At 40.8% G+C, this 15,271-nt stretch overlaps 1 protein-coding gene across 12 annotated transcripts in view; it reads left to right on the top strand.

Annotated features, from left to right (window-relative positions):
* Positions 1 to 15,271, top strand: part of MED12L (mediator complex subunit 12L) — a 360,384-nt gene that overhangs the window by 335,564 nt on the left and 9,549 nt on the right. For all 12 annotated transcript variants that reach the window (XM_060394814.1, XM_060394799.1, XM_060394794.1 and 9 more), the window contains 4 exons: positions 3,996 to 4,085; positions 5,969 to 6,198; positions 7,859 to 8,015; positions 12,584 to 12,697. In XM_060394814.1, coding sequence (XP_060250797.1) covers positions 3,996 to 4,085; positions 5,969 to 6,198; positions 7,859 to 8,015; positions 12,584 to 12,697 — 591 coding nt within the window. The remainder of the gene's footprint in view (positions 1 to 3,995; positions 4,086 to 5,968; positions 6,199 to 7,858; positions 8,016 to 12,583; positions 12,698 to 15,271) is intronic.

Raw genomic sequence — 15,271 nt, 5'->3', positions numbered from 1 at the left:
TGGCACTTGTAAATTGGGTACCTGAGCCAGGGGAGCTGAAGCCAGACCACAGTGTGGCACCTGGCTAGACACAAATGCTTCATCAGAAACCAGCCTCCTGAACTGCCCTTTATACTCACAAAATGAGAGGGCAGTTGAGCTACTCTCTAGGTACTAATAAAACGAAAGAAGAAACCATTAGAATGACAGATGCTAAGAACTGAATTGAAAAGTGAGTTTTTAAAACAAAAGCTGATACTCAAAAACATGGGGCACTTGAAAGCACTTGGTAAACTAATTTATGCTGAGATATAAATCTCAATTTACCTCTGGATCTCTTCTTTAGCAGATAAACTCAATTAAATCTTAGATTTCCTCAATAGATATTTATTGAGCGCTTACTATATGCCAGATACAGTGCTAGGAACTGATTTTGCTTTAATGAAATAAAGCCTAGATAGTTTTCCAAAAATAGCAGATAAATAGATTACATGTGAAAAGGTGATCCTAAGTCATGATTTGCCAGGAGTGGTCTCTGCCCTGTTCCCCTGGCCTGTCCCAGTTTGGATGATACGTTATGTAGTCCCTTCTTGAATGCAGCAAAACCATCCGATTAATATTTTAAGACTTTTACTAACTTCCAATTTCTAGTTCTCTTATTCCCACATTGGAGGATTGGTCCTCATTCAGCATCTTTTAAGTTAAACTCCAAGAGATAGTGAAGGACAGGGAAGCCTGGCGTGCTGCGGTCTGGGGGTCTCAAAGAGTCAGACGCAACTGAGCGGCAGAACAACAACAAAAACAACAAAAGTTAATAAAGAACTTCTTGGTCATCTATTCTTTACTCAACAGATTGAATATCTCTACAAATTGAAATAATTTGTTCCTGGCATTATTCTGGGAAAAACCAGATAACAGCAGGAAGTCATTTCAGTTTGGAAAAAGAGGGATATTTTTCGTTCAGGGCGAATGGGACTATAAAGCCCTTAGGGAGTGCTGGCTGATGTGAGGTATTGGTGATTTGCTCAGGGAGACTGTTGAATGTTAGAGCCCTTACCTCCTGCACTTAAGGAGTGAGTTGGGCAAAAAATAGCATTGGGAAGAAACACAGTCTATTTATAAATAAGCAGTTTACCTTTGGATTAAAAGTGGTTCACTGAAGAATGCATGACTTATATAAATTTTTTTACCCCTTGCTTTGTTTTCAAAGTTATAATGCTTTTTCTTGAATGTTAATTTTGTGATTTTAAGAATGGAAATAGTTTACAATACATATTTCTTAAATTTCCACAGTCTGAACTATTTGTCAACTAAAGAATGTTGCCCAGTAACTCAGATAATTACCCTATTAGTGTTTTGGTCCTTCTGTCCCCCCACATATAAGTCAGTTTCTTTTTATAAGATTCTTTAGGAAGCAAAGGAAGAGTGAAGAGCTAGAAAAGATCTGTAGATCTTAACCTTGTTTACCTCCAAGCCAAAAAAGGGCATGGGTATTTTAGACCACGTAGGAATCTCAAGGTTCTAACTCACACCAATAATTCATTGTTATTGTGTGAAAGTGATAATTTACATATGTTGTCCCCACCAAGAAGCACAGCAGTATGTTTCAGGGACTTGGGATGATGCTGTCAGCAAGCACAGATTCGACAAGTGTCATGTAAAGATCTGGTTGATTTAATGACTCCCTGGCTTAGTGTTTGGAGGATTGAGCGCTACTTGGATAGGTCCGGGGGATCCTTGTATGCTCTGGATGGCCACACTGCCCTGACATGTGCTCTCCTAGAGGGAGCTTGGGGTATTTTTCTGTGGAAGCAGTGACAGACTTTTTTTCTTGGGCTCCAGAATCACTGCAGGCGGAGACTGCAGTCATAAAATTAAAAGATGCTTGCTCCTTGGAAGGAAAGTTGTTACAGACCTCGACAGCATATTATAAAGCAGAGACATCACTTTGCCGACAAAGGTCTATCTAGCCCAAGCTGTGGTTTTTCTAGTAGTCATGTATGGATGTGAGAGTTGGACTATAAAGAAGGTTGAATGCCGAAGAGTTGATGATTTTGAATTGTGGTGCTGGAGGAGACTCTTGAGAGAGTCCCTTGGACAGAAAAGAGATCAAACCAGTCAATCCTAAAGGAAATCAACCTTGAATATTCACTGGCTGACTGATGCTGAAGCTTAAGCTCCAATACTTTGGCGAGCTGATGCGAAGAGCTGACTCATTGGAAAAGACCTTGATGCTGGGAAACACTGAGGGTAGGAGGAGATGGAGGCAGCAGAGGATGAGATGATTGGATGGCATCACTGATACAATGGACATGAGTTTGAACAAACTCCTCAAGACAATGAAAGACAAGGAAGCCTGGCGTGCTGCAGTTCATGGTATCGCAAAAGTCAGACACGACTTAGCGACTGAACAACAAGCAAATAGAGCTATAATTACACTTAGTAAATTAATCAGCTAGAATCTCAGAGTATCATCATGGTACCCCACACTGGAATGTTACATTCTTGTTGAAGCTGCTGTATATAGATATAGTAGATACATCCAGAAATTTATGTTTGGTCCATGTCTGTGTGATCAGTCACCTTAGGAGAGGCCAAAGTTTCTTAACTGCTCTCAAGTGATTTTATATGTGGGGATCAGAGAAAAATGCTTCACCATCTGATGTATGCATTCATTTCAGAATCTCACTAACAAGTCTTAAGAAAGGTTATCCTTTTGTTTTCTTATTGGGGTGAATTTAAGAGGCTATATGTCCCTAAAGAATAAGCACCAGATGAAATTTTAAATATTTTCATTCTTGATATCACATTTGAAAGCATCTTATCATCATGGAAAAAACCCTGGGCTTTGGAGGCAGGCTCACATGGACACTAAGGGCTTGGCCAGGTTTAACCGGGTGAGTTAGCTAAGCTGCCTAGGCTCTCTGAGCCTAGCTTTTCCTACCTGAAGAAAATAGGGACTAAGTTCCCTCCCTGCAGAGTTCCTGTGAGAAAATGGAAATATGAATAAGAAGCCTAGTCCCTGGCATATAATAGATGCCTAAAAAGTGTTAATGTTTTCCCTCTTAAGCTAAATGTTTATACCTTTTTTTCTGCCAGAAGTATCTGTGCTTCTTTCCAAGAACATTAAAATTGGTTTTGCATTACTATATTTTAACACTTAAAAAAAATGAGAACATCTAGAATATAAAATGACACTAAAATATCCTAGAATAAATCCTGTTACTTTATAATTAGTAAGTCCTGGAGAATACCAAGGGATGGTCAGAAGTTAGTCCTCTTTCTATGAGTAATACTGCACACTTCTGTGAAATGGCTTCTGCTGCCAAAACAAAATACAAATAGCTGCTTTTAGGAATATAGTTTCCCCAGGCGAAAACATGTATTAAATTAAGGCTGGTGAACAGATGTTAATTGGTTTTATTTTATATTGCAGTTGGTAAGAATTGCATTTGATATTAACTTATAAAATTTAATTGGTTCTATTGGTTATTAGAATCATAAAAGATAACCAAATTCTTCCCTTGCATACTTGGCTAAATAGGCAATTTTCAGGTCCCTCTGAAGAAATATCATTAAAAAGTCATGAAGACTGTATATGCCATTTGTATGGACCACGTGTTCTCTTAATCGATGGGCACAGGATGAGGCAGGTCTGTGATTTCAGATTTCACGCTTGAGAAACTCATGCCTTTTACTCTAGAGGGGCCTTTGTACCCTGGAGTATACAGGAAAGCTGTCTCAGATTCTCATGAGCAGACCATTGAATATTTTGACTTGTGTTTATGTACGTCTTATCATCTGGGATAGCTGTAGTCTTCTTTGGAAAAAATAATTAGTGTGACAATCTCTAGTGTCAACAGGAAGTTGATGAGAAATAGTATTTAATACCATTTGGAATCTGCAAGTGCTATGCTCACATAAGGTTTGGTGTCATGGGTTTGGGGTTATGAACCAAGAGCTCGAATCACACCCTTGCTGTTATGACCAAGAGCCACCTCGGCTTTGTTTTCCAGGGCCAGCCAGGGGACCAGGCTGCTCTCTTCGCTGCTCAGGCACGGCCCTCCCCTCAGCTCCCCCAGTATCCAGGACTGCAGCAAGCACAGGTACCCATGTTTGCTTTGTAGATGCTACTGGGATTTTTAATGCTCTTTATTTGAAGGGGGGAACTGAGTAAGTAGGGTATCAGTTCCCTTATGGGGTATGGGACTTAGTCACGTCTTCTGCCTATAGATTATAATTGACATTTCACAGAAATCTTTACCAGTGATTATTAAACAAGTCTGGGGATTGATTAAAGGGCATAAAACATTTTAGGAAATTGTTAGAAATGAATTAGAAATATCAGTTCATAACTTTATGTTAATAATGATGATAGATATTGAAATGGTTATTAGTCCTATAGTACTTATCTTGTAATACATAATGATGTAATTTATGATGGAATTTTATGATATTCAAAGATAGCTTCGAAGAGGAATCATGGTAGAATAAGAAGAAAATTGGCCTTGGCATCATACCTTGACAAAATTCCTGACAACCTCTAAGCTGTGTAACATTGTGAGAGTTACTTGAAGTCTTGATTTCTGTCTCTGTAAAATAGAAATGAATGTTATGGGGATTTAAGACCACCTATAGAACTAGTGAGGCACTAGATACATGGTAGTTATTCAGCAAAAGATAGCTTTGCCTTAATATAATGCAAATCCTGAGCTATTTGTTTTCTAATAGTTTTGTTATTTCTGCCTCCGCATCCTTTTACTCTACCCCTCTCATAATCAGGAAGCCAGGGATGTTGGCAAGACCTCTAGCTGGGGCCAGCAGTTCACACTGTGTCCACAGCTGAAAGGAAGGCTGAGATTGGCCTTCATGGGCACCAAGCCCCATGGCCTGCATCCCTGCGTGCTGTCTGCAAGAAAGTCATTGTCCATCACTCTATCTTCCAAGTCAGAGCCATTCAGCTACCTCGAAACGTGGTATTTAGAGGACCCAGAGAGTGGTCCTCTTCTATTTTAATCAGCACTCTGTTCTGTATATTATAGATGGTGATCCAGCAGAACCTAAAGCTTTTCATTTACATCAGGTGTCAAGATTTGAAGAAACAGCCACTATATAATGTTGAATGAAGAAATTGAGTATCCTGATGGTATTATAGAGTGCTGAAGCAGGCTACTGTCCAACCAGAACTCAAGGATATCAAATAGTCTCTAATGACACCCTCATTGGGCTTTCCTGGTGGCTCAGACTACCAGTAAACAATCTGCCTGCAATGCAGGAGACCCAGGTTCAATCCCTGAGTTGGGAAGATCCCCTGGAGAAGGGAATGGCAACCCACTCCAGTATTCTTGCCTGGAGAATCCCATGGACAGAGGAGCTTGGCAGGCTACAGTCCATAGGATCACAAAGAGTCAGACACAACTGAGCAACTAACACTTTCAGTGACACCCTCATCCTCTGGTTACTTGACTTTTCTTCTTTTTTGTTAACTGGTTCGTTACTATAGGCAAATTCATTAGGCCCAAGGAAGTGTAGTTACATACCATACTAGGAAAGTATACTCCATTATTTTTATTTGCCTTGAGTGTGTGTAGCTTTTCTGAAACAGCATTAATGATGCTTGAACTCTGTTGAACACTGATATCATGTGTACACGAGAGGTATGCATGCTTGCCTGATTATTTCTATGCAGAAACATGCCTTTCCTTTCCTGAAAACAAGCATCTGAGCTTAAAACTGATTGCTTAATCAAATGAGGATTCATGTTTTGTAATTGAACTTTCTGGTGAATCAGTACGCAAGTTCATCCTGTAATTTTCTGACTCTTCTCTTGGCCTCCAGAGTAGTCTTCCTCATATTTTGAGTTAAAAGAGCCTTGGAGAACAGCACATCTCAGGGAGCTCCTCCTGGCTTTGTTTTTGCCCTGTGTGTCTTAGTGATAGGAAAGCTGGTAAATGGAAACGTTGACTTCTTCCCTTGTGCCTGCCTGCAGACCATGCCCCAGGGCTACACAATGTATGGAACCCAGATGCCTTTGCAGCAGACCCCTCAGCAGCAGGCTGGCAGCGTGGTCCTGTCTCCTACCTATAATTCCAGAACTTATCCGGCCGCTCACTCCAACCCAGCGCTCATGGAAAGACTCAGACAGATGCAGCAGCCGCCGAGCGGCTACGTTCAGCAGCAGGCGCCACCGTACCTGCATCCCCTGACCGGCTCCCAGAGGTGATGCATGTGGAAATGGTTACAGTGGTGGCCACTCAAATCCTGATCTTTACTGTGCTTCCCTCAGGATGTGGTGTTATATAATTGTTCTTATGAGCGTGCATATTTCCACATCATTTTCATTCTGTCGTCTCATTTTTAGCAGCATCCGGATTGTGGTTCAAAAGAAGCAGTGTCTCACCTTGTTTATTTCATTCAAGGCTTGTTTGACTCACATCTCCCTTAGTATTTGTGTAGTATTTTTCAGTGATAACACTGTGTTAGCTCCAGTGTTCTTTTTTCCTTCTCTTTTATAAAAAGGTTTTAAATTGTAAAAACCTTTTTTTATTTCATAAAAAAATTGTTGCTTATCCCTAGCAATGCCTTACTAGAATATGTTGATTGGCACCGTAAAGCCTGTGATTACAGTTCTCATTGTGTGTGGTGTGCAAACAGTTCTGTTACACATCTCAGTTTTTACCTTTTCCACTTCAGAAATGGCTGGCAAAACAGGGCCATGAATGTCTCTTATTCAGTTCTTGCTTAGCTGGAAGTTGTAGACATAGTGTATAACTGAACTGTCCATTAGAGTAGCTACTAGCCACGTGGGCTGTTTTAATTTAGACTAATCAAAGTTTTAAAATGCTGTTCCTCAGTTCTCAGTCACAGTAGTAACATTTCAAGTGTTCATTAACCACATGTGGCCAACAGGACCAGCTTTGAAGATATGTGATCTGTGCAATCAGGCAGGACTGTGTATTAGAGAGGCCTGTGTGGTTGCTATTAATGCTCTGCTGTCACTCACTTGAAATTCTTGCTCATTTTTGATCAGAGAGCCCTACATTCTTTTTTTGCCCTGAGACCCAGTAATTGTGTAGCCGGTGGCCAGTGGCTGTCTTACTGGACAGCACAGATGCAGTCAGCGTAGAATGTTCTGTTGCATGGCATCGGTCTAGGGGAATTGAGTTTCCTACAGAATGTCGGAATGTTGCTCTCCCATGGACAGCAGCTTTGCTCTTGTGTGTTACCGTCAAAGAGTTCAGGTCAACTCCAAGTAATCACTGTTTGGAAAATTGGCACGGTTGATGGCAGCACATTTGGAAACATGAATAAATTTAGAAAACATGCATTGTATTTATTATTTGTCTAGTAAGTGGCAACATAGCATACTGCCTAAGAAATTGAACTTCAGAGCCCCAAAGTTCTGGGTTTAAATCCCACCTGTGCCATTTGCTGTCTTACTACCTTTGGTAACTACTTCTCTAGCTCTGTTTTCTCACTTTAAAAGTAGGGCTAACAAAACTGCTGAACACGAAGGAGGGCTGTGGGGGTAGTAAACGAAATAACAGATTTCAGATTTTTCCCACAGCGCCTGCTCCAGGTAAAATGCTCAGTTAATGTCACTTATTGGAAACTATCAGAACATTTTTAAAAAGTAATTTATCCATGTTGCTATCTTACTGTAAGTAGTAAGTATACTTGCTGTTCTTTGTCAGGTGATACCGTGTGTCCCTGAGAATCTAGGTGACCTGGACTACTGGCCTTTATTGCATTTGAATTGTATAAAGTGATTATTGAATATGATGGTTTATTTGTGAGTGTATGTACGGCTCCCACGGCACTGATCAAAAACTTTGACAGTGCACTAGGGCCTGAAAACAAGTTCTTTCTTCTTTACCAGGCTGAATCATCAGTCGCTTCAGCAGAGCCCTCTGGTGGGTGGAGGAATCGATGCGGTGCTGACTTCCGCACATCCAAACCTTCCCTCAGTGCCCTTGTCTCAGGACCCGATGAGACCCAGACAGCCACAGGTTCGACAGCAGCAGAGGCTTCTCCAGGTAGGGGGCTGGGAGTGAGTGAATTGTGGGTAGAATCCTCAGCAGCCTTAAGAAATAACAGACGCTTCAGACTATAATTTCTGAGTTCCAAGGAATCCTGTGTATTTGACACTAGGAGCTAAATTGGTGTCATTTAGCTGCAGTTTGGCAGAGGTCTTCCTTCCTCTGTGCATCCACCTGGTTGTTGTAGGCAGGAGGGTATATAATGTAGATATCCCTTTGCCACTCCCAAAGGTCTGGGAGGGTAACTGGATGCCTTTATCTTAATAGTGTAAGCCTCAGTTTCCCCAGTCACTGTGTAACTACAGACCATGTGATTTGAGTTCAAAATTTCTTGTGTGTGTTTTTCTTTTTTTTAAAATTGAGCTGTCCAGAGTTTTCATCATATTTCTAGAGGGGCCTGTAATGCCTATAAATGTTCTGTCTAACATCTCTAGTCTGATTGGGCTGTGAAGTTGGAGTGATGTAAGGAGGATGTTTCAAAGGGATATTTCATCTTGTCTCTGGTAGTATCCGGACAGTTGTCCCTTTGATTCTTCATCATAAATATTTGAGTCTCCTAAATAACTCTTCCTCTTGACACATTCTGACTTCTGCCTCCCTTGCTTAGGGAATGCAAGCTCTTATGTTTGCCAGTTGCATTTGGCTTTGTTATCAGCAAGCTTGTCCTGTGATATTGGATTGGAAATTGCTGATGAGTCTACACAGTGGACTCTAACCTTATCAACGTTCCAACTTAAGACGCACTGTCCTTTTATGTGTTTCTAAGAAAGGAGAAGAGAGCAACACCAGGAATGGGAGCTCCAGTAAAACTTGGGTACCCAAGGGTTACAGTCTTCATGTGAGCTCAGTGAGAAATAAACCAGTCATGCAGAAGGGGCAGCAGAGGAACTTTCATGTCTCAACCTTGACACTGATGGTGGGAGGAAAATATCTGGACCATTAGCTGAAACGGGTTTCAGATCTGACTTCAGTATGATCCGAAGAATTCTGGTTGGCAGCGCCATCAGGTGGACAATTGAAGCCAACACAAGTCTTCAACAAAACTGTGCTTCACAATTACAAGACGCTGTGAATTACATCCTTGTTTTCACTGTTAACATGTGGAAAATTTAGAAAACATATGGTAATTGATTTCAGGGAGTGTGGCCTACAGATGGCTAACCCCACTCACTGCATACATATAATCTCCAAGGTGATCAGAACCGCTCTAATCTTTAGCTTTGTCATAAGTAAAATGGAAATGATTATAGTGCCCACTTCTTACACGTATAGTGAAAATCTAATAAGAAAATACAAGTAAAGCATTTATTTGGTAATACTATTGTTAATATGACTATTAATACTTGTGGTGATATTTTCTTGAATCACAGTTTTCCCCAAGTTCTGAGGATAGGTTTCAGAACTTTCTATGATTGGTGTTTACATTTTCTTGTGTTTTAAAATTTCTAATTTCCAAATCATGGAGGAAGGTTGTTACATTATTTATTTACCACTTCCTATCTTCCACTAGTATTTTTTACTGCAAATTTTGAGAATCTTTCTTATTGGTTACTGTGTACTTTTTAACCCAATTCACATGATAATGTCCTTCTAATAATTTTTCATTACCAGCACATTCCTTGGAGATTAGGAAAAATGACTTGTTTCTGCATCCAATTTACACTTATTCCTTTTTTGGTGATTAGCTTCCTCCATAAAGAGACAGATTAATAGTTATAAAGTTGGGTTGACTTTTCCTAAACAGGCTCACAGAGAGCCCAATGGAGAACTGGCTTCCTATTGCAGTTGCTGTATTTCTGATCCAGCTTGTGTTTTTCATGGTGGAAATAGCCCACCCAGACCTAGCTCGGATTCCAAATCTAGGACCCTTGTCACTTAGAGAAAAGTGCCATCTGACAATAGCCATTGATTACCTTGCCCTAAAAAGAAGAGATAAGAAAGCCTTCTTCAGCGATCAATGCAAAGAAATAGAGGAAAACAACAGAATGGGAAAGACTAGAGATCTCTTCAAGAAAATTAGAGATACCAAGGGAACATTTCATGCAAAGATGGGCTCGATAAAGGACAGAAATGGTATGGACCTAACAGAAGCAGAAGATATTAAGAGGTGGCAAGAATACACGGAAGAACTGTACAAAAAAGATCTTCATGACCCAGATAATCATGATGGTGTTATCACTCATCTAGAGCCAGACATCCTGGAATATGAAGTCAAGTGGGCTTTAGAAAGCATCACTACGAACAAAGCTAGTGGAGGTGATGGAATTCCAGTTGAGCTATTTCAAATCGTGAAAGATGATGCTGTGAAAGTGTTGCACTCAATATGCCAGCAAATTTGGAAAACTCAGCAGTGGCCACAGCACTGGAAAAGGTCAGTTTTCATCCCAGTTCCAAAGAAAGGCAATGCAAAAGAATGCTCAAACTACTGCACAATCGCACTCATCTCACATGCTAGTACAGTAATGCTCAAAATTTTCCAAGCCAGTCTTCAGCAATACATGAACCGTGAACTCCCTGATGTTCAAGCTGGTTTTAGAAAAGGCATAGGAACCAGAGATCAAATTGCCAACATCCACTGGATCATGGAAAAAGCAAGAGAGTTCCAGAAAAACATCTATTTCTGCTTTATTGACTATGCCAAAGCCTTTGACTGTGTGGATCACAATAAACTGTGGAAAATTCTGAGAGAGATGGGAATACCAGACCACCTGACTTGCCTCTTGAGAAATCTGTATGCAGGTCAGGAAGCAACAGTTAGAACTGGACATGGAACAACAGACTGGTTCCAAATAGGAAAAGGAGTGTGTCAGGGCTGTATATTGTCACCCTGCTTATTTAACTTCTATGCAGAGTACATCATGAGAAACGCTGGACTGGAAGAAACACAAGCTGGAATCAAGATTGCCAGGAGAAATATCAATAACCTCAGATATGGAGATGACACCACCCTTATGGCAGAAAATGAAGAAGAACTAAAAAGCCTCTTGATGAAAGTGAAAGAGGAGAGCGAAAAAGTTGGCTTAAAGCTCAACATTCAGAAAACGAAGATCATGGCATCTGGTCCCATCACTTCATGGGAAATAGATAGGGAAACAGTGTCAGACTTTATATTTTGGAGCTCCAAAATCACCACAGATGGTGATTGCAGCCATGAAATTAAAAGACGCTTCCTCCTCGGAAGAAAAGTTATGACCAACCTAGATAGCATATTCAAAAGCAGAGACATTACTTTGCTGACTAAGGTCCATCTAGTCAAGGCTATGGTTTTTCCTGTGGTCATGTATGGATGTGAGAGTTGGACTGTGAAGAAGGCTGAGTGCCGAAGAATTGCTGCTTTTGAACTGTGATGTTGGAGAAGACTCTTGAGAGTCCCTTGGACTACAAGGAGATCCAACCAGTCCATTCTGAAGGAGATCCCATTCTGGGATTTCTTTGGAAGGAATGATGCTAAAGCTGAAACTGCAGTACTATGGCCACCTCATGTGAAGAGTTGACTCATTGGAAAAGACTCTGATGCTGGGAGGAATTGGGGGCAGGAGAAGAAGGGGACGACCGAGGATCAGATGGCTGGATGGCATCAGAGACTTGATGGACGTGAGTCTGAGTGAACTCCGGGATTTGGTGAAGGACAGGGAGGCCTGGCGTGCTGTGATTCATGGACTCGCAAAGAGTTGGACACGACTGAGCGACTGAACTGAACTGAAGGATAATTTGGGAGAGAGTATGCCAACCAAGTGGAAAATGCAGAAGATGAAAAGAAGTCTGATGCTAACATCATCAGGATGAAGTGTTTGGGTGGAGGAGACTTTAAAGTTTGAGACAAACTACCTCCTAATATTTTCTGCTCCTCTGTGGTGTCCCACCAGATGGATGTCTAGTTTATATTTCTTTTGTGACTTGGAGCTGTTTTCCAAGAGCCATATATTTACGCCAACATTCATGGACGTAAGCTTACAATTTTATGCTGGTAATTACACCAGAACTTCTCACATCTAAATCTTCTTTTAAAACAAAAATAAATTCAGGAGTTCCTTTGGGTGTCATAAGGGATGAAAAGATAACTAGTGAGCAGTCCTTGTCTCACTTGGTAGCATAAGATGGGATAAAATATGTGGAAGGTCAAATGGCAGTAAAGGAATGGTTAAATACAAAAAGTGTCCCTGGATGGTGTCAGATGGTTTAGACTGATCACTGAGTATAGTGGAGGAGCTCCTTAGTGTTGGAGTAGTCTGAGAGTGTATGGAGGAGCAGACTTGGGTATTGCCCTTGAAGATGAATGATGTGTGGCAAGAAAAAGATGGAGGAGGCAGGTGCATATCATCTTTGTTAAAACAAAATAATCAGAAGGTATATTGGGGGAGGAAATTGGAATGATATTGTGGTGGTGGTTTAGTTGCTAAGTCATGTCTGACTCTTACAACCCCATGGACTGTAGCCTGCCGGACTCCTCTGTCCTTGGGATTCTCCAGGCAGGAATACTGGAGTGGGTTGCAATGGCATTCCTTCTCCATGGAATAATATTAACCTCCTACTTTAGCTGTGTAATTCTTTTTCTTTCTTTGCAGATGCAGCAGCCCCAGCAGCCCCCCCAGCCACAGCAGCCCCCTCAGCCTCAGGGGTCCTCGCAGACCCAGAGTCAGACCCTTGGTCTCCAAACAATGCAGCCCCAGCAGCCTCTGGTAAGGCCTAGCATTTCAAAACCAAACATGCGCATTTCTTCTTTTCTTTTTTTGCTAGGGTTCTTCAAAGGCAGATTGCATTTTTTGATGTCCCATAAGATTGTTAAGAACTGAAAAAACTTAAATATACCCTGCCAGTTTCCTCCCTTGAACTTTATCAGAGAAGGATTGTGTTACTGTTGTAGTCAGTATATTTGTTTTCATGGAAGGTATAAATAAATATTTAGGGTTCAGCAGGTCATAGAATTTTTCCTCTTCAAATTTCTTTAGAACTCTCCATTCTATGGACTAAATGTTTATATTGAGAAACCAAGTTTTTTGTAAACAGTGTTAAAATGATAACTTACAATGGGTATGCTTAGAATATTATCGTACTTGGCTTTGAGTTTCCTTTGAGTAATCCCAAAGAAATGTGAGAGTACTTTCTAAAGTATTATCTTTATTGATGTAAAAGAAACTCCCAGTTTTAGCCTGTGTTAGCATTTGCTGGAAGAATTTTCATGGAATTCATTTCATGCAATTTCGTGAATTTTTCATGTAATCTTATAATTTGCTTCTGTGGCTTTGGTAAAGCAAATCGTGAAATGTTACGCATAGTATCAAGCAACGTGTGCCAAACCTCAGTAGCTTTTACTTCTGCCAGTACCATATCCCTTCTTTCTTATTTACCTACTGTTTTTCTTTAAACTGCTTCTTTTCCTATTTCCTTGAACATATTCTAAAAAGAAGCGTTTTATCACTGCTGTCAGTGGTAGTGGGCACATCACTTGTCATGTGTTGGAAATACCTGTGAAAATAAGTACTTACTCTGCAGGTAATTCAGCCACGGGAGTTGGGTGAGTGAGCACCATGCCTGAGATGAGCTGTATGACTACATGTCTCTCACACTTTGGAGAACACTGATATAGATTTCTTTTCCAAGACAGAATTTGAAAGATGGGTGGTTTTTCAGTTTTTAGTAAGAAGGAACAGTATGGCCAGGGCTCTAGTGTATTAGGTGGGGTAGAGTGCAGTTAGGTGGTAATGGGCTGATAATGCCCCCATAAGATGGAAATAGGACACCCCGAGGGAATTTAATACACCCCTGCATTGGCCAGTTTGATCTTCATTTTTAAAGAAATCCTTGAAATGTAATAGACTGCAGCCATGAAATTAAAAGACGCTTGTTCCTTGGAAGAAAAGCTATGGCCAACCTAGACAGCATATTAAAAAGCAGAGACATTAGTTTACCAACAAATGTCCATCTAGTCAAAGCTATGGTTTTTCCAGTAGTCATATATTGATGTGAGAGTTGGACTGTAAAGAAAGCTGAGCGCCAAAGAATTGATGCTTTTGAACTGTGGTGTTGAAGAAGACTCTTGAGAGTCCCTTGGACTACAAGGAGATCCAGTCTGTCAATCCTAAAGGAAATCAGTCCTGAATATTCATTGGAAAGACTGATGCTGAAGCTGAAACTCCAATATTTTGGCCACCTGATGGGAAGAACTGACTCGTTTGAAAGACCCTGATGCTGGGAAAGATTGAAGGCTGGAGGAGAAGGGGATGACACAGGATGAGACGGTTGGATGGCATCACTGACACAATGGACATGAGTTTGAGTAAGCTCTGGGAGTTGGCGATGGACAGGGAACCTGGTGTGCTACAGTCCATGGGGTCGCAAAGAGTCAGACACGACTGATAACTGAACTGACTGGAAAAAAAGAAATGATTCTATCACAAAGTTAAAATTATATGACTGGAGTGGAAATTAACTTCAAACTATTTTCGTTATAATTGTTAGCAGAGGGTCCACTTATACAGAGCTGAGAGGAGACCCAGGTCCCATATTGCACTAGAATTAAGCATATCTCATACAGCAAAATTTAGTACCTTTCTACTCTTCTAATAGTTTCATAAATGTTTAATAATTTTTTGTGTATAGAGAACATATATCACACATTCAGGGTTGACTTCTAGGTCAATATTGATATGTTTTAATGCAGCAGGTTGTATTTCACTCACTGGCTTAAGACACTTCCATCCCAGGGACTTAGTGGGTCAGTCAGGTCAGGCTCATGATTCTTCTTCAGTGTATTCCAAGGAAAATAATTCCAGAGAAACAAAGACCTCCATTCACAGTCATGTAAATAGAAAGTAAAATCCACAGTAGGCTTTTTTTTTTTTAGCTTTTAAAAAGCTACCTTGAGAAGCACGATGTTTTATTTTGATATTTAGAGCAATACATTATAATCTGCTGCTGCCACTTAATCGCTTCAGTCGTGTCTGACTCTGTGCGACATGGACTGGAGCCCGCCAGGCTCCTGTGTCCATGGGATTCTCCAAGCAAGAGTACTAGAGTTGGTTGCCATGCCCTCCTCCAGCGGATCTTCCCAACCCAGGGACTGAGCTCAGGTCTCCTGCATTGCATGCAGATTCTTTACCACTGAGCCACCGGGAAGCCCAATACATTATAATCTAGTTAGCAGCTATTCGTACAAAGGCAGATGTGTTGTACATCCTAAGTTTTAAGGTGAACTGAGAAACTTAGCACTTAGAGTGATAGACTTCAGATAATTTCCAAATTCCAAGTTATAG

Source organism: Ovis aries, chromosome 1 (genome assembly GCF_016772045.2).
Source record: "Ovis aries strain OAR_USU_Benz2616 breed Rambouillet chromosome 1, ARS-UI_Ramb_v3.0, whole genome shotgun sequence".
Taxonomy (NCBI): domain Eukaryota; kingdom Metazoa; phylum Chordata; class Mammalia; order Artiodactyla; family Bovidae; genus Ovis; species Ovis aries.
Note: the sequence above shows the minus strand (reverse complement) of the source record. Positions and strands in the feature narration are given on the sequence as shown.